At 43.2% G+C, this 21,665-nt stretch overlaps 1 protein-coding gene across 2 annotated transcripts in view; it reads right to left on the bottom strand.

Moving 5' to 3' along the window:
* BRF1 (BRF1 general transcription factor IIIB subunit) overlaps positions 1-21,416 on the bottom strand; it is a 170,540-nt gene extending 149,124 nt beyond the window's left edge. For both annotated transcript variants that reach the window (XM_085061172.1, XM_085061171.1), the window contains exons 1-2: positions 21,102-21,416; positions 8,279-8,359 (exon numbers count right to left, since the gene is read on the bottom strand). In XM_085061172.1, coding sequence (XP_084917298.1) covers positions 8,279-8,359; positions 21,102-21,288 — 268 coding nt within the window. In that variant the 5' untranslated portion in view covers positions 21,289-21,416. The remainder of the gene's footprint in view (positions 1-8,278; positions 8,360-21,101) is intronic.
* Between the last annotated feature and the right edge of the window lie 249 nt (positions 21,417-21,665).

Here is a 21,665-nt window from a genome sequence, read left to right as displayed (position 1 = left end):
TCTTTTCCATCATACTGTCCCTGTAAGGATAAGTAGTACATCAAATGCATCTCCAAGATAGGTACTTTATTCATCATTTCCCAGCAAAATACAAAAATCGCCACGACTTAACACAATCAAAAAATTCTGATTTCAATTCAAGTAGGAACTAATTAATCAATGTATAACCAAAAGGTTGCCCCAGACCAGCTGATGAACTCAACAAAGGTAACTGGAGATGATGAAGTACAGAGTCTCATTAGCCAAACGGGAATGAAGAGATTCTCCATATGCTTTAGGAGAAGCAGGAGTACCAGAAGGCTCCCAGCCTCCCTGTAGGCCTCTGAATCAAACTCTAGAGTAACAGGGAAACAGGCAGGGAAATACAATCTTCTGCTTTTACCCAAATCCTTGGGAGTAACTTATGCTGGCTAAAGAGTAGGTTTTCTGCCTGTGAGGTTTTTTTTGTTTGTTTTCCTTAAATAAGTGTTTTTCCCATCTTTTCAAGTCTTTGCAGATTAGTGCATTTGCCTGCAAACCCTGGAAGCTGAAGGTCTGAGAAAGGTGTGCAAGATACTGAGATACTCTGAAGACTCAGCCAGCAGGCACTCCAGCATCCAAGCTGTGGCTTGTGCTGCTGGGACTTACCAGAGCCTGCATCAAATCAGAGGACCAGGAAAGGCCACATTTACTGACATCCATGCAAGCCTCAGAAGCACAGAGGTCCAGCAAGCTGGAAGTCAAACACAACAGCCTAATAACACCAGTAAAGTTCCCTGCTGACCTGCTATGCGGTAAGTAACAGCAATCAAAAATGTGAAAGGGCAAACAAGATGGGAAAACAACATTCCTTTAAAAATTCTTTGATGAAGAAGTTAAGGACCAAAGATTTAGCATTCCAGGTCACAACTTTCCTGCATTCCTCACTCTGGAGCATGTTCTGATGAGAGAGGAAGAGTAATGAAAGTCAAGAGACACTTATTCAAGAAACAAATATGTGACTGTTATGGCTAGGACACATCCATGGTTTAGCAGATGCTGGAGAGGGTGGATCTATAAGACAGGAGGAAAGCAAGCTGTGAGTGGCCTCAGTGGGAAGAAGTTTGAACTTGTTAACGTGCAGAAGGGCAGAACAGTTGGATTTCATTCGTAGTTCAGTTTTGGCCATGTTAACTCTGTGTCAACAAGGAGATACACAAATACAGGCAGATTCAGCAGACACCAAAGCCTACGATTCATCACCCTTATCTTCAGAGATGAGTGACTGGGCTTAGTCAATATAGACTTCCTTTCAGTGAGTGAAGAGAAACAGACGCTTCAGAGAATGAGTCATTGACTTCCTTTCGGATTAAATTAATCACACCCTAAATCTGTCTGCCTCTATGCAAAGCCTCTGAAAGAAGACAAGAAACAGGAGCTCACACAGACATCTAAATTTTGCCACCCATGTCCAGCCGTGACACAGGACTAGATGGAAGAGGTATGTTGAGGTTGAAGAAGTTTACCAAAGGAAAAGGTCGTACTCGAAACAACAATCACCAAACAAAACAAACAACAACAAAAAATCCACCACCCAACAAAACACACCCACACACAAAAAACATGTAATATCATCATAAATGAAACTAAGAAGATGCCCCCTTATCTTCCTTCAAAGAGAGATGGGGGAAGTTAACACATTAAATGTGAAGATGAAGGAAATGGATGAGAGAGAAATTGCTAATGATAACAGAGCACTCGTAAGGGACAAGGCAGTAGACAGATCAAAGGGTAAAACTGAAGTCCGACTAGAAGAGGAAGTCTTTCAAAGCCTTAGTGAGCAAAGAAATTTAGGAAGATATGAGGCAAAACCAGAAAAGGAGAACTTCAAGCAATGATTAGTTTAAAAGACAACAAGAGAAAACTCGATGTAGTTCTAATAAACAGAGAGATTAGAGGATTAGGATTAGTTTGTATCACAACAGAAATGAAGGCAAGAAGGACATAAAATGGCCGAGAGACTAGACTAGAAGTTTCATTACTGAAATCAAAGCCAGGGGCAGGAATTGATACAGCAGGAAGAGTCAAAGAAAAGATTGCATCTAATGAAGGAAACAGCCTGGAAGTCTTCAAAGCCTATGCACAGCTGCAAAACTACAAACTCACTGGGATGTAACAGATACATTGTGGAACAGCTCACATGACTGGAGTAATGAGACACATGGCTACAGGCTCCACAAGAAGGACAGACAGGGAAGGTGACAGGGATTCCCTCTGTACAAAGGAAAAGCCTGAATGTGTGAATGTAAGGGAACCACAGTAGGGCACAGGCAATCCAGTGGAATTCCAGAGCACGTCAAGCACTGTAATACTCCTACCACTCTTCAGAAAGAAAGGAGCGGTGGAGGATGTAAAGTCTGATGGCAGGCTTGGTTACTGCAACCCAAGATAAACAAGATCTTGAGGGGTGTGAGGAAGATGGGTAGCATAATTACAACCCTGGATTTCAGAGGGCTTCAGTTCGTTCTGAGAAGAGGTAAGCAACTATCCATGGTAAAGGAAGACTGAGCAAGGGCTCACTTAAGCAAAATCTACACACACAAGTTAATTGGACTTGATGGGATACATCTGAGGATGAAAAGGGAGATGGGAAAAAGAGTAATCTCTGCCATCTTCAAAAAGCTGTAGGAATTTGAAGAGGTTCTCTCTGACTAGAAAGTAGCAAGTATCAGACTTCTCTTCCAGAGAGAGAAGTAGGACTCCAAAGGTGAGTCAGGCTCCCGTCAGCCTCTTGGAAGGCTACAAATCTACCTGGAAACCATTTTAAGACACACGAAAACCAAGGTTACCCCAGAACTGCCAGCACAGATTTAGTGCAGATTTTAGGGTAGATCACACCCAACTGCAACAGCCAGAATGCAGTCAAGATGAACGGTAACCACAGCTCTTCCCTCATCCCATTTCATCATTGTCCCTGGCAGACAAATTGCAGAGATCTGGACTAGGCCAGTGAACAGCAATTTGGGTGAAAGGCTGGCCTGGTTCAAAGAGTAATGCTTAACACTTTTATCAGCAGACTTACAACTGGGATTGATACTGGGGTCAATCTTTAATGCCTTCATTAACAACATGAACAATAGGCCAGGAGGTTTCCTTTGCCAGCCTGCAGATGACATCCCATTGGAACAGTGGCCAACATGCTGATGGGCAGAGCCACTACTCAGAGGAATCTTAAGATGCTGCAGGAATAAGCTGACAGAAGCCTCATGAGCCAAATGCAATTTTTTTGCACCTGGGACAGAAAAACTGCACAGAAAAAACACAGGCTGGGGACTGTCTGACTTTTTTGCAGAAAAGGATCTAGGTTCCTCATGGACAAAAAGATGAACATGGCTCAGCAGCACCCAGTTGCAGTGGTGAAGGTTAACTTCAGCCCGGAGCCACGTTATTAAGACTGCAGCCAGCAGGTCAAGAGAAGTGATTATCATCCCCTGTTGAGCACTTGTGAGACTACTTAGAGTACTTTGTCGAGTTAGGACTCCTCTGCAGAAGAGGCATTGACATACTGGAGCAAGTGCAGCAGAGAGTCCCTATGATGATTCGGAGACTGGAGCACATGGATGAGGGTGACAGATGAATTTGCTCAGTCTCAAGACAAGAAAGCTGAGGGAGAAGTCTCTTTGGTATCTTCAGCTATGCAGTGGGAGATTATAAAGATGAAGCCAGAGCTGCATCACTAGAGATGTACAGCAAAAGGATAAGAGGCAAGTTACATTTCATCAAAATAAGTTCTGACTCGACACAAGGAAAAATTCCTCACTTTGAGGGTAGCCAACCATTAGAGAACAGGTTGTCCATCAACTGTGTCATGTCCTTCCTTGGTGATAACAGGAGCTCAGCTGCCCTAGGCCCTCAGGAGCTTAATGCAACTTCAAAGCTACCATTTTGTCAGCCCCCAGGTCTCTTCCAATCTCAGTTATTCTAGGATTCCACTATTCTCTCTTCTCTTGCTGTTTTAGTTTTGTTAAACAGTGTTCTCTGTTCCTCCCCTCTGGATACTTCTGTTCTTTACATGTGTAACATATTGTCCTGGTCTAATTCACAATGTGTGTAGCTCTGGGAGGAAGCAGAGCCCTCCATAATCACTTGTGATAAACCAGCTATGAAATGAGTGATGACAACAAATGTTAAAGAATTAAGTAAATAGTTTAAATGTAAACAGTAAAAAATGCATTACAGAACATCTTCAGAAACACTTTCCCATTTAGCATTAAAACACTGTTAGCTATGTTTTGGTATTTAAGAGGACTGAGGGAAAACACACATTCATTTAAAGAAATAATTAAAAACACAGCCCAACAGTTCAGAAATTGGACTAAGCTAGATGCAGCTGCAACCTTCAAACTTAGTTTAAACCAAATTTGAATATATGCAACTGAAGCTTTCAAATTATAATCATGTCATTGACCCTCCATCCCCTCTCCCCTTTCTTTTTGGTCACTGAAGACTATTGAAAGTATCAAGAGTTCCAAGTCAAGAACAACTCCCTTGTAACAACGACTCTGACACGGATATAGTGAGAGCAGATTGCCTGCACGGAAACAAGAATAAACTGGCTATTTAGAGAGATTATGTAATGCAGCACAGAACTGTAAAATGGAATTTAAAGAGACATCACTCTGCATTTCAGTCCTGCAAGTGACTGTAAGAGTTGACCAATACTGTCAGAATTTGAAGAGGCTCAGACACAGAGGAAGATGTCTTGTTGAAAAGTCCCCTCTCCAAGCTGGTATTTTATTCATAATTCTTCATTTTCACAAAACCAGCAATGTTTAGCTGTTTTGTCATATCCTTTAAAACAAAGCTGAAGTTGAAACACCACATCACCTCACATCTGTGCAGGTTTTTACTACAAAAATGAGGTCTGTATGCACAGATACAAAGCAGTTTGTAGGCCTGAGCTTGCTGAACTTGTGGAGCTTCATACACTCAATTAGCACAGTACTGCACTCTGAAAATCAAAGTGATTATGAACAAATACAACTGTATTAAGTCTTCCCTGCATAAATATTTTAGCAAGTGTAAACAAGACTCCAGTTTCTGTAAGCAGCCAATTCCCAAACGAACACACACAAACAGCTGGTTCAGCAAAGAAAGGGAAAAACTATGAACTGCCATGCCTGCTGCATTATAAATAGTGAGGAAAGGTACAGTAAAGGCACATGTGGTAAGGGAGACTAGTTCTGTGTAATGGACATTCTAACACAAACCTGAAAAAAAAATTATCTGGGTTTGTCCATGGCTTTGTTTAGAGCATATATATACATAATTATAAAAACACCAATGCACAAAATTATTTTGTAGAAGAGTCCAGAACTGATGAGCAGTTGCTGGGGGATTTTTGCTTTTCTTCACTTTAGAGTGGACGGGAAAAAAAAGTTATTACCTTAAGCATTCTAATGCAAAACTGCTCTTCATCTAATTCTAAACATCCTTTCATTAAAAGCCTCAAAAAACAGCAGCATCACACATTCAGCCAAGCCCAGCTGCTTTGCTGGTAATTAAATAAAAGACAGTGAGTCCAGATCACCTCCCTTCCACCTCCCCTGGAAAGACAGACTTTACAGTAAGGAAGAATTTGGCCCAAACTACATGGGGAAGGAGTGGGGGGATGGAGGGATAGCAGGAGGAGGTGGTTGTTTTTTAAAACCCAGCAAGTCCCTGCTCTGTTGCTGGACTTCTCCCCGCAGCACGTCAGGCCTGCAGGTTGCTGGCAAGCAGAGCAGGCGCAGAGCGAGACCTGCCAGCACTCTCAGACCACACACAGCTCTCAGCTGCTCTCCAGCACCCTGGGGACTTCCATCCCTGCTTCCCACAGCCTGGCTCTTCCCTTCAGCCTGCACGGAGCAGGGATGGTACAGCAGAGAATCGTGTGCTCACACTACTGCGGGCTGCAGCCACCAGTGAGTGGCAGGACCAGGCTTCCTGGAGCTGCTCACAGCCTGTGCTGCACCTGCAGCCCCACGGGAGTGAATTTCAGCACTCCATTTGCAGCGCGGTTAATTCTGGAAAAGCCAAGGTAGTGGCACTAGCAAATAAATAAATAAGTAGCTCGGCATTTTTTCTACCCCTTCAAGGACAACTGTTCATTTTTAATATAGCTAACTACCAGTGCACTTCAGTTTCATGCAGTGAACAACTCCATACCTCTCCTTTAAAATACATACAGTAAGTTCATTTACCTTGCTACACTTTCAAGTCTAACCATAATGGATAATAACATAATTTCATCCCCCCAAAAAAGCCATGATCATGGGCACACAGTGACAGGGTGAGATTTTGTAAGCTCATTGCCATAGCTCAATTTGCAATTAAAAACTATGTAAAGCCACAAGTGTGATTAAAAGCACCAGACAACCAGCTCATTATACAGCAGCAGAAAAGAAAAGCCTTTCAAACACCAATTGCTCTACCTGAAATATCAGCTGCTGTTGTCATGCCTGGGACTGAGCATGAACATCACTTAGCTCACTGAAAAGAACTTTCCCAGAGACAGATTGGCAGCATGACAAATGTAGGTTGGCTACAGAAATCAAAGACCAAATACTTACTCCTTATATAAAGGATAGACACAAGAAGAAAAAAAGAGAAGGAAAACCTGCAAAGAGCTTCAGAGAGGTGTAAGCGAAAAGACAAATTATTTTCCTGTTTCAAGACTGTTTGGGAGATAAGTTCATTTAAAGCAACTAAAATTTCTTGTATACAATGCTGATATACTTCAGCCAAGTCACAATCATTGTTTTTGATCAGGGAGGCCCCACACACAAAAGCTGTGGGGAAGGAAGATGCTCAGACATATTCCCCAGCAAACACTCATCCAAGAAAAAAGCTGTGTTTAGATTCTAGAAAAACACCCACACTGTCTTTACTTGTGATTACCTTTTGGCATACCCAAAAGGGCTTTTGAAGGATTCAAACACTCCACGAAGCAACAAGACAGATTTCCTTCCATCAGCATTTTACTTTTCTACAATTAGAGACAACTGTGAAGTTCTTATGCACAAAAAGCCAATTTATTTTTAAACTGCCTGTTCAAAATTACAGTTTTGATTAAAGTGGCTTAATCCAAAACCAGACTTCACAAAGTTTAGTGGCTTTATCCCACTGCTTATATAGGTTACATGTTAAACAGGAAATTTAAAACTCCTAAGATAGTAACTTCAGACCTGACACGGAAACTAGCTCAAAATGAAAGCTTTACTTTGAGGGTTCAATACTCTTAAGTACAAACAGCTGAATAAAACATTTTGTATAGAAAACAATCTGTATATACATCAGCTGAATAATGCTGAGTAAAGTAATCTGACTGTACTTCAGTGACATAGATCAATCTTAACCTGTCTATACCTATGAAGGTATAACATCAGATCAATCTTATTCTTCATATACCTATGGAGGCATAAAATAGGCAAGATTTTTCTGTATTGAGTCGCAAATGTAAGATTAATTTAGGAAAATAGCCTTCTCTAAAATATCCCCCCCAAATGAGCACCTTACCAGTAAAACCCATTTACATCCCTGGTTAATTACATGTCAGCTTCTGAGACTTTGCTATGACAGTCCATCAGCTGTCATCTCCAAGAGTCATGCGACAGGAGTATTAATTAGCCAAAAAATGACAACTCCTGTCCCTTGATATGAGTAACAGCAAACTGGAAGACCATTCTGCTCCTGGAATAAAAGCTGGTTTTATTCACTGTCTTTAAAGAGTGTAGATTATGGAGATATCAATTAAAATGTAAAGCATGTAATGAGAATATTTATTTTAATGTCGTCTGTGCGCTAAAATCTTTTTTCCATTTTTCCTCTTTTTATTCAACAATCACATATTAAGCACGATTATTATATGCATTATCTCACACTTCTATTGCTTAAGACCAAAAATATTTGAAGAATTATACTTAAAAATAAACACAAATAAAGCATTTCAAGAACCCCGAAAACTGGCAAAAAAAAAAGCCACAATAAGTTTAACAGACAACAAAAAGGTGTAACGGGCATGTCAACCTTGAAAAAGCCCTTTTAAACTACAGTAGTATTGTCAGGTGCCATTACCCTTTGTCAGTCAGCTACATGAACTCATAAATCAGGTTTAGCAGCCAAATGAGAGCACAATGAAAAATCAGCACTAGGCAGCCTTGTCCACTGAATAATGAGGGGCCTGCCAAGGTTTTGAGGTCACATTCAAAACTAAAAATTAACTGAATCAACCATATTAATAAAAAAAATTCACATCAACAAGACTCAGATTTGCTAGTACCATTCTGTAGAGTTTGTGCTCGTGACTCCTTTCCCAGGCTGGCGTGGAATCCTCCTCCTAAAGTCGGTGTTTTCCCTGCACCTATTAGGGGAAAAAAACAAACACCAGACATGTAAAAGGGAATAATTTAATTAAAATATTAAAATAAAACTTATTGTGCCACTATATTCAGTATCTGTATAATCTACAACATGCCAAATTACATTAAAAAGGTCTTAAAGGACTTAGGACATCAAGTACCAATACTGTGCAAATTATTTCTTTTTTGGGGTACCATAAGAATTATATGACTCCATTAGCCCTCCCAATCTCAGCTCCAAAGAGCATACAAATATCTCTCCATGCCTGTTTTAAGCAGAACATGAAAATCAACACTGTAAAATATTTCTCAAAATAAATCTCTCAATTCTCTAAACAACTGCTTAGTTGATGGTTTTTGTCTGAAGAATATTCAATGCAGAATTTTAATAGGTAATTACTGGCACTATGGAACATAAAGCATGTTTAGCATTCAATAATGACTGTGTTGGCTACTACAGACTTAACACTTACTTTAAAGTAACTTCACTTTGTCATTAGGTAAACACAGCAACACTCAGGCTACGAAAACTGCAAGTCTGGAACTGCTACTTTTACAGCCTGAAAGGTTGGAGACTGAAAGAAGTCTGAGTTGTAAATCAGCATAAACTAGAGGCTGGTTTGGGCATCTGTGCCAATGCTGAGCAGCCTGAATGCAGAGATGGCTGGGAGTCAGTGGAACTACTCATGCAAACCAATCTTGCAGAACAGGGAATTAAACTACCAAGGACAGAAACAGTCTCCCACTAAAGCAGGAAGGTTCTTTTTGAAAACAATCAGGCTACCTCAAGCAGGATATTTGAATCTATCAGCTTAACAGCAAGTGAGACCAAAAAGCTAAACTGCACAGGATTGAAAACAAGCAATTTGTTAGTAATTGGACTTCTACTTAATTCAAGTAGTCTGGTCTTCAAGATAGGGAAAAAAGTCATCTTGTTGTCTGTGATGCCTATAGCTTTTCTTTAAGTTCTTGTGGCTGTTTTCTGCTCTTACACTAGCTCTTCAGAACAAACTAGAAAGGCTTTGGGATAGACACGGAGCGGGGAATGAAGTGGCTCTTTAAAGCAGTTCAGGGCATTTCCTCTACACAACTGAATAAGATACTTCCATAGCAGGTGCTAGTGATGAGAAGCTGTGACCTAAACTGCTCCCTCTTACAGGACTTTTTTAGCTCTAGTCTCCTCTTAGTTGCATTTAATGTACATCTATACTGAGAAGAAAAAACAAACCAAACCAAACCAAAACCCAGAAAAGCTAATAAGCTAATATTCCTGCAGAATTATTATCAGCCTTCAAAGCTTAATTTTCCATATAACCTTTAAATTAAGTTTCCAGTGCTATCCACAACACATACCAACTTCATCAACAGATCCTTTCAACAAACAATAATCAGCTCTCACATAAATGCCCCACAGATTAAGTACTTCAGTCCAACATCCTAATTAGAAGTGAAAAACATTCAATAGTGATCTCCTCACTTGGTGCAGAGGTAACCCTCCCAATTCTGTATTTGACTACTACAGACAGCAACATCTCCTTGCCATTCTTACAAGTGCAGCCTTGTATTTCCACAAACACTTGATAACAAACCAATGCAGAAAGACAGAGAGGTTACCAAGTTACTACAGCAGGCATAACATTTCTGGTGTACATTCAGTAAGAATGGTTTACTGGGCCAAAAAACATATCAACAATGACAATAGTTTTACATTGCTTTTCTTCAGTAGCAAATCTAAACAGAAAATCTGCCTCCTGTTTTCTCTTTTTTTGTTGTTGTTTTGAGGTTTGGGTTACTACAGGCCTCCTCACCAGTCTGACTTGCAGCAGGAGAGCATATTGAGCATCAGTTCAGGGGAGAAAGATACCAACCACAAGGCAGGAGCAAAGAGCAAGGCAGGCTGGAGGCTCCCCCAGCACTTTTGTCAAAGGCACCATTGCCCCCTCCTGTGCCCAAAGGCTCCATTTCCCAGTCCCTTCTATCCCTGAATATACCAAAATACTGAACTGCTTTGGACTACCATTGGCAAAACAGCTTTTTTAAATGTTTCCCTGTTACTACTAAAAGCTTGCACAAAACAATCTTATAGTGGTGATAAAAAATACTAAAAACTAAATAATTTATCTTACTCAGGAGTTAAAATCCAGAATAATACAAACAAAATGAAATTAAGCTGAGCTTCAGTGATTTTGTTAAGATTCTTTTTCATTAGACATCAAGCTATAACATCATACATAAAAGTAATTTCTTTCCAAGCTACAGAGACTGCAGCAGATACCAGCAGAGCTATCTAAAAGACAGATTCTGCTATCAGAATTGATGTGCCCATTTTTCAGCAAGTTAACTGGAAAGGCTGAATGTCTCTACTTAGCATTTGGCTTTAAAAACTGACAGAAAACTAGTCTGTGGAGCACTTACACTCTCAGAACTGCAAAACTAATGTTGCCTTTGACTATGTAGTCTCACCATCAGCTTTAATCTTACAAGCAAAATGCAAACCAAACTCATTAACATAACTGTTCAGCTGGGTAATAAAAAGATAAACTCTTAAAAAACCCCTGAAATCATCAAATTAATTTAAAGACAAAAATCCCTACAAAGCTAGTCATTTAAAAAGTACAAAGGAAAGGAACAGCAATTGCTAGGCACAACCAAATTAACATCCCAGCTTAACTGCAATTTTTACATTTCTTGACCTTTTCCATTCTTCCCCCACAACTTACAAAGTGAATTAAGCATGCTTTTGGTTTTTCACATTCAGCTTTCAAGATATACAAATATATATCCGAGAAGTATTTGGTGTCTTCGAACACTGCCTGACAAATCTTCAACATTAACACTAACATTTCCCTAAGCCAACTCAAATACACTCCTTCATGAGGTGGTGCCTCCCAGGGTTCCCATCTGCTCATCTGCTGAGGAGGGACAACTGTGTCTTGGGGGGACATCAGGCACGGCATCTCCAGCTGGGTGAGGGAAGGCATTGTCCCTCTCTGCTCTGCACTGGGTGGCCTCACCTCAAGTCCTTGGGGCAGTTTTGGGCACAATATAAAAAAGACATTAAGCTGTTAGTGTCCAAAGGAGGGCCAAGAAGACAGTGAAGGGTCCAGAGGTGAAGCCACACAAGCAGCAGCTGAAGTCACTCAGTCTGCTCAGCCTGGAGGAGACTGAGCAGAGACCTCATTGCAGTTACAACTTCCTCAGGAGCAGCAGACACCGAGCTCTTGTCCCTGGTGACCTGTGACAGGACCTGAGGGAATGGCAAGAAGGTGTGTCAGCGGAGATTCAGGTTGGCCTCTAGGAAAAAGTTTTTCACCCAGAGGATGGCTGGGAACTGGAACAGGCTCTCCAGGGAAGTGGTCACAGCACCAAGACTGACAGAGTTCAAGGGGCATTTGGACAATGCTCTCAGACATTTGCTGTGATTCTTAGGGTGTCCTGTGCAGGGCCAGGAGCTGGCCTTTGATGATCCTTGTGGGTCCCTTCCAACACAGGATTTTCCCTTCCAACACAGGATATTCTGTGACTCTACAATTACTTTTAGAACTCACCAAGATTTGCAGCTTTGAATAACTGAAACTTGCTTTTCTCTTCAAGCTTGCTTTGGACATTTACATGAAATTTTGAACAACAGAAGGTGTGGAGAGATGTGTTAAGCAGCTCAGAAGTATAGCTACTCCAACTTTTTTGTTGTCCTTCCGGGATGTTTTGACTGGGAAATTAACTGGTCTGCAGGTACCAGAGCTGCTGAAACAGTACTGCCACATAAACTTAGATAAACTTTAAATCTATTCCATCATAGCTTATTATCAAGGGCTTATTTTCGTAACTAGCAACTGTAGAGATAATATACTGTTGCATCCACCACAACCCAGCTTTGGACTGCCCAAGTCAATGAAATCAGCCTGCATCCAAGTTATGTGGCTGATTCTGCACTGACACAGCTGACAGCAGCACCCTCTGTTGCTGCCATCCCAGGGACAGCATAGAAAAGACTCATTGCCAGAAAAAGCCTCAGATTAACTCTGGTGCACGATTGCCACCTGGAGGATTTGGCGAGAGAAGCAAAATGGATTTGATTCATTTCATTAAAACATATAGCAGATAATTATTTTAGATGGAAGTTCCTCCTCCTCCTTCCCAAACCAGCATGATTATGAATTACTTTTGTAATGAGGAAATCTAGCACAGAGTAAAACAGGTAGATACTCTTCAGGATTTCCCTCAAAATGTCTGTAAATCTCACATATTTATACTTTTTTTCTCTGTATTGCAAATGACATCATGACCACTCTGCATGACTTAAAATTAGCCATAAATTAGTGTCATCTCTAAAAAACTGGGCCACAAATATCTGGAAACTTGTTGGTATTAATATTATTTTAACTTTTCAGTACCCATTTTAACTTTTCAGTGTTTTCATTTCAAGCTGGCAGAGCCCACTTCAGGACTGTTTGAGGCTGCACTGTAAGAACCATTTAATGTCAGGACTTGGTTTATCAATATCTTACATGGAAACTAATTAATGACTACTGATTAAAAACAAAACCCTTACTCCTTTAATTTTTTTAATATTCAAAAATACACAAGAATCCTTTATTGTACATGAGAACTGAGTACACAAAAGCACAGAATCCAATACAGGGCTCATCCTCAACTGTCTCACTAGCACTCACTGTGACAGTAGTTGTCCATCTTACAAAGTTCTAGAGGACAAAAAGGTACAAAAGATTAATGACTAGTAAGCTTAGCCTAAATTTTATGTAAGGTTTTTTCTCTGTGTAATCAGTCTCTCTCTTCTCTCCACTTTGTTTACCACAACTTTCCATTTTCAGAATCCCCAAAAGACTGAAATACTTAGATCAAGGCAAACTCTTGTCCAGTTCTGCATGCGAGGTCAATGTAGCTCACATGCCTCGATGTAAAAACAAAGATTTTAAGGATAAAATAGTATAGAAAACATTTCAGTAAGCTTCCACAGGTATACCTGAGACACTGAGCATACCACAGCTTTACTGAAGAGATACATTAAATCTGTCATGGGACACTGGAGAGTAAGAGTACACATTCAGCATGTGTGGCAGTGCTAATGTGTCTCTCTAGTAGGTTCATTATCATTTACTTGCAAAAAACCCTGTAACAGTAGAAATAAAGTCTTCCTTGATGTTCTCAAATTTGAAGCAGGCTACTAACAAATGTTGTGGAACCTCCCACATTAAAATTTTAACAAACACCTGTTGGTGTGTTAAGGGCTACTAGTTCACAACTTCCCTTTCTCTTTATGAGCAAAAGCAAGACAACCTCCCACCAGCCTCAAATAAGTGCAAACTCATGTACATTTGGAGATGCAGAGCCTTAATGCATGTCTGCTGTACCAGAGCCAGGAGCTCTGTGTGATCCTGAGTTGGTGCTGAAGTTGAACTGATGCTGTCAGTGCCCATTGCAGAAGCCTGTTTCTGTGACTGTGTCTGTGTATTTGCCACTGCCCTAAAACCTCCAGGCTTAGTCACTAAGTTAAAAGACTTAATAATAAGTCGAATGTAAATTTTTACCAGAGATGTGACCCTGAACTCTGTAGCAGGGACAGGAAGAGCTGAGGGCATCAGGCACCTCCATGGGTCCAGGGATGGGCTGATGGGTCCAGACTGCACATGGGGGTCAGGGTCAGGCCCAGCAAGGGGAACAAGGTCAGACACAGCCCCAAAATGTCCAAACAGGGCCACAGGGATGGGCTGAAGCCAGATAGGACATGAGCCTGGCTCTAGAGGGCCCATGGGTAGGCAGAGCAAGGCTGTGGGGAGCTGGAGACTGGCCCTGCTATGCAGTCCCTGGGGCAGGGAGTGACATCCCTGAGGTCTGGGATGGGGTCCTGGGCCATGGGCAGCCTTGGGGGAACCCCAGAGAGACGCCAGTCAGGGACAGCAAGAGCCAGCAGTATATGGTTTGTGACCAAAAAGTTTATCAGATCTGTTTTTTTCAACTTACTACCAAGCATTTAAAGGCAGCTTCTGGAAAAAAAGAAGTTGAGCCTTCCCAAACATTGTATGCTTGAGGATCACGAGCTCAGCACACCTTGCAGCATCGTTTCTTCATGCTGTATTTCTCAGTTACATCTTCCAGCTGGCTGCTGTGCTGCCTGCATATCAACCTTCCCAGCTGGGACTGTTTTCTTCTCCTTTGATTAGTGTCAGAACTCCCAGACTTCACCTTTCTCAGCTTCTTCAAACAAAAACCTGAAGAGAAATCTGGACTGTCAGGTTTGCTCCATGCTCAGCTTTTGCTTTCACTCTCTTCAACTTCAGTTTTTCTCCTGTCAGCTTCAAAGACAATACTTGTGAAAACAGTTTCTCCCAACATCTACGACAAGACAGGGAACTCTCACCCAGACACAGTGAAAAAGCAATCAGAGAACTCCACACCTTCAGACATGGCACACAACTCTTAACTTGCCTTTCTACAAAAGCAGCAGCCATCAAACCAGTGCAAACTGGAAAAGGGCTTGGTGTAATTCCATCTTCCAGGATGCAATTATAGCATAACAGAGAAGGAGAAATGTAGCTCACTCTTAGACCCTGTATTGCTGTACTTCCTGCTGGGATTTGTTCAGATGTAGTGACTGATAGGCATCTGTTAAGAACTTGGGTATGAAGAAAAATAAAAAGCAAGGCACATTCATTGCAACTGCCAGAATTCAAAAGCTCTCCAAATTTGGTAACAAGTCAGAGAGAACAATCTCTTGGGCTAGTTTGAGATGGCCTGAACTGGCTATCAATTATAAAGTGAATAGTTATTGTTCAAAACTAGACTCAGCTAGGAAAAGTACATTCCTCAAACAATTTCTGTGCAATTAACAGAGCTCCTTGGAGTTCAAATAGGCATGGCAACCATTCTCCACTAGTACCTGACTTATCCAGGGTCAAATCAGTTAGGTTTAGAAGTCTAATTTCAAGGCTGGTCTTTCACAAGCTTCAAGACAGTAACATATCTAGGGTGGAGTGTTGAGACTGGATTCCTTCCTGGCTGCGACCACTCACAAAAGAATTAAGAATTGCAACTAACTAAATCACTATGGGGCCTATCAAAGCTTTCAGAGGACTTTTCTCTCAAAAGATTAACAAAACAATACACAGGAGCCCCTTCTAGATCATGACGGGGTTATTCCCTTGCTAATGAAAGAACTTACCAGTTCACAACCCAAGAAGTGACAAGTACTTTGCAGGAAGAGCTGACCTGCCACTCCTTGAGACAGACAGCATTGAAAGGAATGGTGGGATTAGCTCTGTAAAGCTCAAAGAACATGATCTTCCTGTGAGAACTCAAAAGAGCAGCTGTGCCAAATCAGACTGAAAGACTATCTAGTCCAGTATCCTACCTCTGAATGAGAAAGTCCATTAATATATATGCCTACAAGTGAACACAAAAGACAGCAGGAAAGCTTGTTGTGATATTTCTCTCATATAATCTCCCAGTGTCTAGAGATCTGTAGCTCAAGGATTTCCTGAACCAGAAATAATGTATATTTTTAATGGCCACTACACATTTTCATTGTCTGCCCAACCATTTTAAACTCATGTAAACTTTTACATCCCCAACTTCAGATTCACATGGGGTTTTTTCCTGTAAAAACCAACCAAACAAAACCTCCTAATGCTTCTGCACCTCCTATCCACTACCTCTGCAATCAGCTAGCTGCTAGATTTCTTAGCACTCCCTAGGTTTTAAAATGTGGGATGCTGAGCAGCCACTCATCCTTGTTGTGTTATTCTACTGGATTTACAGATCTCTACTATGGCCTCATTCAATCATCTCTTTTCCAGTCTGAAGAGGCTGAGTCTATTGAGTCATTCTAACTGAGAAGCTCTTCAGGAAGCTCTCCTCTTAATCACCCCATCACCCTCTCTGTATCTTTTCTAGTTCTATTAAAGGTTTTGTTGAGGAAGGGGAAGAAAAGAGAGAAAACCACCAAAACTGAACACAGCATTTCAGCTGGAGGTAATGCTGTGGATACATACCAGTGTACAGACATGCTGTCACAATCTTTTATCTTCTAACATTCCCCTCCCCACTCAGGTTTTTTTGTACCATGAATGAACATTGAGCTAAGTATTTTTATAGAGCTACCCATTAAGACCTAGGGATCTCCTTCCAAAGTTATCCTAGCCAGTCTAGATGCAGAAGAAACCATCCCACATTTAGAAGAAAGGAACAATCCTAACTCTCACAGCAACACAATGCCATCTGCTATCCTACTACCCATCCACTAAAAGCAACAGGTCCTTCTACAGTCTTTACTACCCCAAATATTTTAGTATTGCCCACAAACCTCATTAACTCACCATTCACCTGTTTGCCAGATCATCAGTCCAGACTCTATGTAATTTCACTGGCACCTCCTTCAGGAGACATATTATTTCTCTCTAGTCTAGATTTCTTACCATTTGAAGACCTACTCTGCTCTGTGAAGACTTCTCCTTATCAAGGACTGCTCAGATTCTATAAAAGCTTCTGGTGAAGGATTTTGCTGACCTTCCTTTGAAAATCCAACTTTCTGGTTTGTCCACTTACCAAAAGGCTTCTGGTGAAAAATCCTGCTGATCTGCCTTTGAAAATCCAACCATCTGCTTTGCCCACTTACCAGCTTCCTTAGAAAGCTCCAAAGGATCTGCAAGGCAAGTCACTTTGCCAAAAAGCATTGTTACCCTATATTTACCTGTACAGAGCACCTATTTTGTCCTTCACTACTTCTACCTTGTTGGCTCATCCTGTATATGTAGATGTGGCACTCAGGAACATGGTTCAGTGATGGACTTGGCAGTGCTGGGCTAACAGTGCAACTCAATGATCTTAAAGTTCTCCTCCAACCTCAATGATTCTATCCTTTTGTCCAACAGACTTAACTAGCCTGCTTTGCCCAAGACTTCATGCAAAGCAAAGCAAAACCCATTATTCACAGCCAAGCACAAGTTCACACCTTCCTCCAACTCTGAGAGAATAAAAGAAGGGATTTCTGATGCTTTATAGTGATCCTACAGGACTTATTAGCAAGGATTTGGCCACTTTGTGTTAATATAGAGAAGGGCAGGACTCGCTCCTTCAACAAACAGATGCAAGATTCTGAAATCCTAACAGGTAGCTTGGCAAAATAAAAGGTTTTGCTACACATAGAAAAGAGAAATCAGTGTCTCAGTGCTTTCCACTCCCTTTTGCTTTTTTGCCATGAAGGTGAAAATAAATTATTAATAAATGCATCTGTAATTATTCAGCATGTACTAGTGCACAAATAAAAGCTGTCATGGATCTTGGAAGGATTTGGGGAATATTGTTGTACAGCCAGAAGTTCTGAAGTCCACAGACACCAGGAGCCTTGTTCATTTCCCAGCCCTGCAATAACGAACCTGACATCCCTCATCCTTTGCAAACCCCAGAAAATTTTCTCCAAGACACCCAGCCCTACTAACCATGAGCCAGGGACTCAAAAACAGTAACCTAGGCACCTCTGACACTGCAAATGCTTCACACAGTAAGGCTGTCTGAGATCACCAGACCACAGTCCAAGGAGCCTCAGACCAAGGCATCTCATACACAGGGAATCCCTCAGGGCCAGATGTAAAGATGACAGGAAATGTGTAAAAAACTGGTAATTTCTGTGGAAATTTACTAACATAATCAGAACTCACTGAAAGTTGTAACTTACCAGAAAACCTTGCTTTCAGCAAATGCATTGTTTCTGATTTAAATATACATTCCTTTGTAAATTCCCCACCCTCTGTAGAGATACAAAGTCCTTCTTACACAGTAAATTACTTTTCTACCCATTCCAGAGGACTTTAATCAGTCCTAGACACATTAATAGACAAGCACTCATGATGAAGACACTGTTATTGCAGCACAAACACATCTTTTCAGATTAGCTTGCATCACTCAGTTTATGTCAAGGAAAAAAATTCACAACAGAAGCACCTGTTTTGTAACATAGATAACTGTACCAGCATAAGCCACCCATATCCTAATTTCCTTAAAATATTGCTGGTGTGAAACAGGACCTGCACTCACAGAATCACAGAGTGGTTTGGATTGGAAGGGACCTTAAAGATCATCTAGTTCCAAATCCCCTGCCATGGGCAGGGACACCTTCCACTAGACCAGGTTGCTCCAAGCCCCATCCAACCTGGCCTTGAACACTTGCAGGGATGGGGCTTCTCTGGGCACCCTGTGCCAGGGCCTCACCCTCACTCATCTTTGCAGTCACTTAATAAATGTACAAACAGCATTGCTTTGAAAGTCCTGTTCTGTCATTTCCACAAACAACACTTCCCACAAGTACACATATCAGTGCATGTGGGGACCTGCTAGACGACCACAGTATGAACACACAGTGAAGCCCCTGCAGCCACACCTTGTGCCAGCCAGATAAAGCCACCATGAGAATGTTAGAATGTGCTGCAATCACATTTTCATTTTTACACACTCACCACCTTTAGGGTGCCTATCTGGGTGCCTATTCGTGGGCACTAGACTTTGTTTTTCCATGGAAACATATAGCAGGTAACTAACCAGGAATACAAGATCAACAAATTAATGTATCCAGGAAAAAAAATTTAGCCAACAGCAGCATCTCAGGACTTACACAAAAGAGAAAGGCTATCCCTTAAAGATATTTTGTCAAGTACTGTGCAATTTATCCAGAAGAGTAAAAAAGCCTCAGTATGGTGCATTTCTCTTTTCCTTTTGGCTTTTTTTTTTTTAAGGATAAAGGCATCCCAAAATGCGCTCTTGCTTGTATGCCATCTGTCCTGCATAATTTGGGGAGGAGGGAAAAAGCAGAACAAGCCCTTAAAAATGTAGTCTCCACATCACAACAGGAAAAAGTGAAGGATGCAAGAGCTGCTCCTAAGCTATAAAAAGAGCAAGCCAGCACCCTGAGTTGGAAGACAGGAATGGCATCAGACAAATCCTAGCCCACAGTAAACTCCCAAATTCCAATAGCCAGTGCTGCATTCTCCACCACAATTCCTCTTTCTTCCCCACAGCTATACAATCCATCAGAGCCTCTTGTTTCACTGCTAAGCTCTTTCCCATGCTTTTGCTTATGTTTCTTTCTCCTTATACACATTCCCCAAACAGATTTTCCATCTCTCCCCTTTCAAACAGTACAATCTCCCCACACCCATTTTCCTTCCCTCCTCTTCCAAACACTATGTTCTCTTGACATGGCCTTTTTATATGTTTTATCCTCCAGAGCATTCACACAAACACCCCAACCCATCTCCTGACAGGAGACTCTTGACCCTTCACTTCTAGCCTGTTTCTCCTCTGTGACTCACTCTGTGCCTTCACATAGTCCCTCTACCCATTAAAAACCCAACCCAACCTTTCCTGTCCTCTAGCCCAAATAACTTAATCCACCTCCCCATTCCCTGTGCACCCAGCCCTTCCACAGAGCCCCAAAGCTTCTCACACACCTGCTCCAGGCCCTCATGCATTTACTCCATCACACTCAGAGCATCTCTCTCATCCTGCACAGCTCTTTTCCCCTATTCATCCCAGCCTCTCCCACCCCATTTCTGTCTCACCCTGCATAGCACACTGTCCCCCCATGCATTGCCTCTCCCATTCCCACCCTGTGCAGCACTAGCTCGCACAGGCACCATCCATATCCCTCTCTTGCACATGGTTTTCCACAGTCTGTCCCTCACACCCCTTTGCACAGCACCCTTTTCCCTACACGTTGTTCTTATCTCCCAGCACAGTGTCCTTATCTCCCCTATACATTATCCTGACTCCCTCAGGCAGCATCCCCACAACCCCACCCTCTGGCACAGCATCTCCCTGTCCCCTTCCCCACACTGCCCACAATTCCCTCACCCCATCCCCTGTCCCTGAACTCACAGAATCACACAATCAATTAGGTTGGAAAAGACTTCTAAGATCACTGAGTCCAAGCTATGACTGAACACCACCTTGTCCACCAGACCATGGCACTGAGTGCCACATCCAGCCTTTCCTTAAACCCCTCCAGGGACGGTGATTCCACCAGCTCCCTGGGCAGTCCATCCCAACGTCTAATCACCCTTTCCGTCAAGAAATTCTTTCTGATGTCCAACCTAAACCTCTCCCGGTGCAGCCTATGTCCTGTTGTCCTGTCCCTTGTCCCCTGGGAGCAGAGCGTGACTCCCACCTGGCTGCACCCTCCTGTCAGGGAGTTGTAGAATGAGGAGGTCTGCCCTGAGCCTCCTTTTCTCCAGGCTAAACAAACCCAGACTTGCACTCCAGACCCTTCTCTGGACACGCTGCAGCCTTTCAATGTCCTTCCTGAATTGAGGGTCCAGAACTGGACACAGCACTCGAGCTGTGGCGTCACCAGTGTCCAGCACAGGGGGACGGTCACTGCCCTGATCCTGCTGCCACACTATTGCTGATAGAGGCCAGGATGCTACTGCTGTTCTTACCCACCTGGGCACACCTTGGGCTCCTGTTCAGCCGCTATCGCCCAGCACCCCCAGCTCCTTGTCCGCCGGGTCGCTCATCGCTGTGCCCTGTCCCTAGTCCCACGCCACTCACAGCCCACTCCCCCTGTCCCCGTTCACACCTCTTCCAGCACCCTTTCCCTTTTGCCATGCCCCCCGTCCCCGCAGCACCCTCTCTCCATTCATCACCCGCTATTCCGCACACCCGCTCCCTGTGCCCCCGGGCTCCCTCTCCGCACACCGCCCCCCGCCCCGCCCCGCCCAGCCCGGCCGCACTCACCGTCCAGCGACACGAACTGCCCCACGGCGGTGGAGCCTCCGCCGCTGTTCTCCACGAACTGCACCTCGGACACGATGATGTTGTCCTCCAGCACCGACCCGCAGCCCGTGCACACCGCGTCCCCGCGCGCCGCGTCCACCTCGATCTCCGCGCACCCGCAGGCGCCGCACACCCGCCCGCCCGGCATCCTGCCCGCCGCACCGGGAGGGGCCCGGCCGCTCCCGCCGCTGCAGCCGCCCGGCACAGCCCGGCCCGGGCCCGGCGCAGGCCTCGCTCGCCGGCACCGGCACGGCACGGGGAGGAGCGCGGCAGCCGCCGCCGCCCCGCCCGCTCTCGCGAGGCTTCGCCCGCCGCTCCCGCCCTCCGGAGCGCTCCGCCCTCAGCGGCGTGCCGGCGGTTCCGGTTCGCCTTCTAGCACCGAGTTCCACCCCCTGTCATGCTCAGGGATACTTTCCGCCAGGCCAGGTTGCTCAAAGCCTTTTCCAGCCTGGCCCTGAACATTCCCAAGGATGCGGCATCCGCAGCTTCTCTGGGCTGCCTCTGCCAGGGCCTCAGCACCCTCTG

Source organism: Lichenostomus cassidix, chromosome 5 (genome assembly GCF_008360975.1).
Source record: "Lichenostomus cassidix isolate B80296 chromosome 5, HeHo_3.0, whole genome shotgun sequence".
Taxonomy (NCBI): Eukaryota; Metazoa; Chordata; class Aves; order Passeriformes; family Meliphagidae; genus Lichenostomus; species Lichenostomus cassidix.
This window is presented reverse-complemented; position numbering and strand designations above follow the sequence as displayed.